The 458-nt window shown below is 50.2% G+C and overlaps 1 protein-coding gene across 1 annotated transcript; it reads right to left on the bottom strand.

Moving 5' to 3' along the window:
• Nucleotides 1-5: 5 nt before the first annotated feature.
• On the bottom strand, nucleotides 6-443 carry LOC109131900 (cytochrome P450 79B1-like; the record flags this gene model as incomplete). The annotated part of the gene is made up of 1 exon (XM_019243075.1): nucleotides 6-443. A coding segment is annotated over one exon (438 nt), but the record flags the coding sequence as incomplete, so codon positions are not given.
• Between the last annotated feature and the right edge of the window lie 15 nt (nucleotides 444-458).

The following is a 458-nucleotide window of genomic DNA, read 5'->3' as shown; positions in this document are numbered from 1 at the left end:
GGAGCAGCGCAACCTCTTTTTCCGGTACTAAACGAGATAAACCGAAGATCGTTCTCAGTCAAAGTGACTTCGGAGCATTCGTTGAGATGTCTCTCCGGTTTAAAGCTAAGTGGGTCGGCCCAAACTTTCGGGTTACGGCCTAGCCCATATCGGCTAAGAAGGACTTGGCTTCCTTTAGGGATGTGATATCCGGCGACGGTTGTGTCGGCAAGTGCCACGTGTGGGAGGTTAAAGGCCGCGACGGGATGGAGACGGAATGCTTCACGGAGGATAGCTTTGACGTAGTTTAGTTTAGGGATGTCGGATTCTTGAACGAGTCTTTCTTTTCCGACCACTCTGTCGATCTCTTCCATTGCTTTACGGAGAATCTCCGGTTTGTTTACCATCTCCGCCATGGCCCATTCCACAGCGTTTGATGGATTGTCTGGCGCCGCCATTACAAGTTCCTATTCATCATA

The sequence above is a fragment of the Camelina sativa genome, unplaced genomic scaffold, assembly GCF_000633955.1.
Source record: "Camelina sativa cultivar DH55 unplaced genomic scaffold, Cs unpScaffold07599, whole genome shotgun sequence".
Classification (NCBI taxonomy): Eukaryota; Viridiplantae; Streptophyta; class Magnoliopsida; order Brassicales; family Brassicaceae; genus Camelina; species Camelina sativa.
This window is presented reverse-complemented; position numbering and strand designations above follow the sequence as displayed.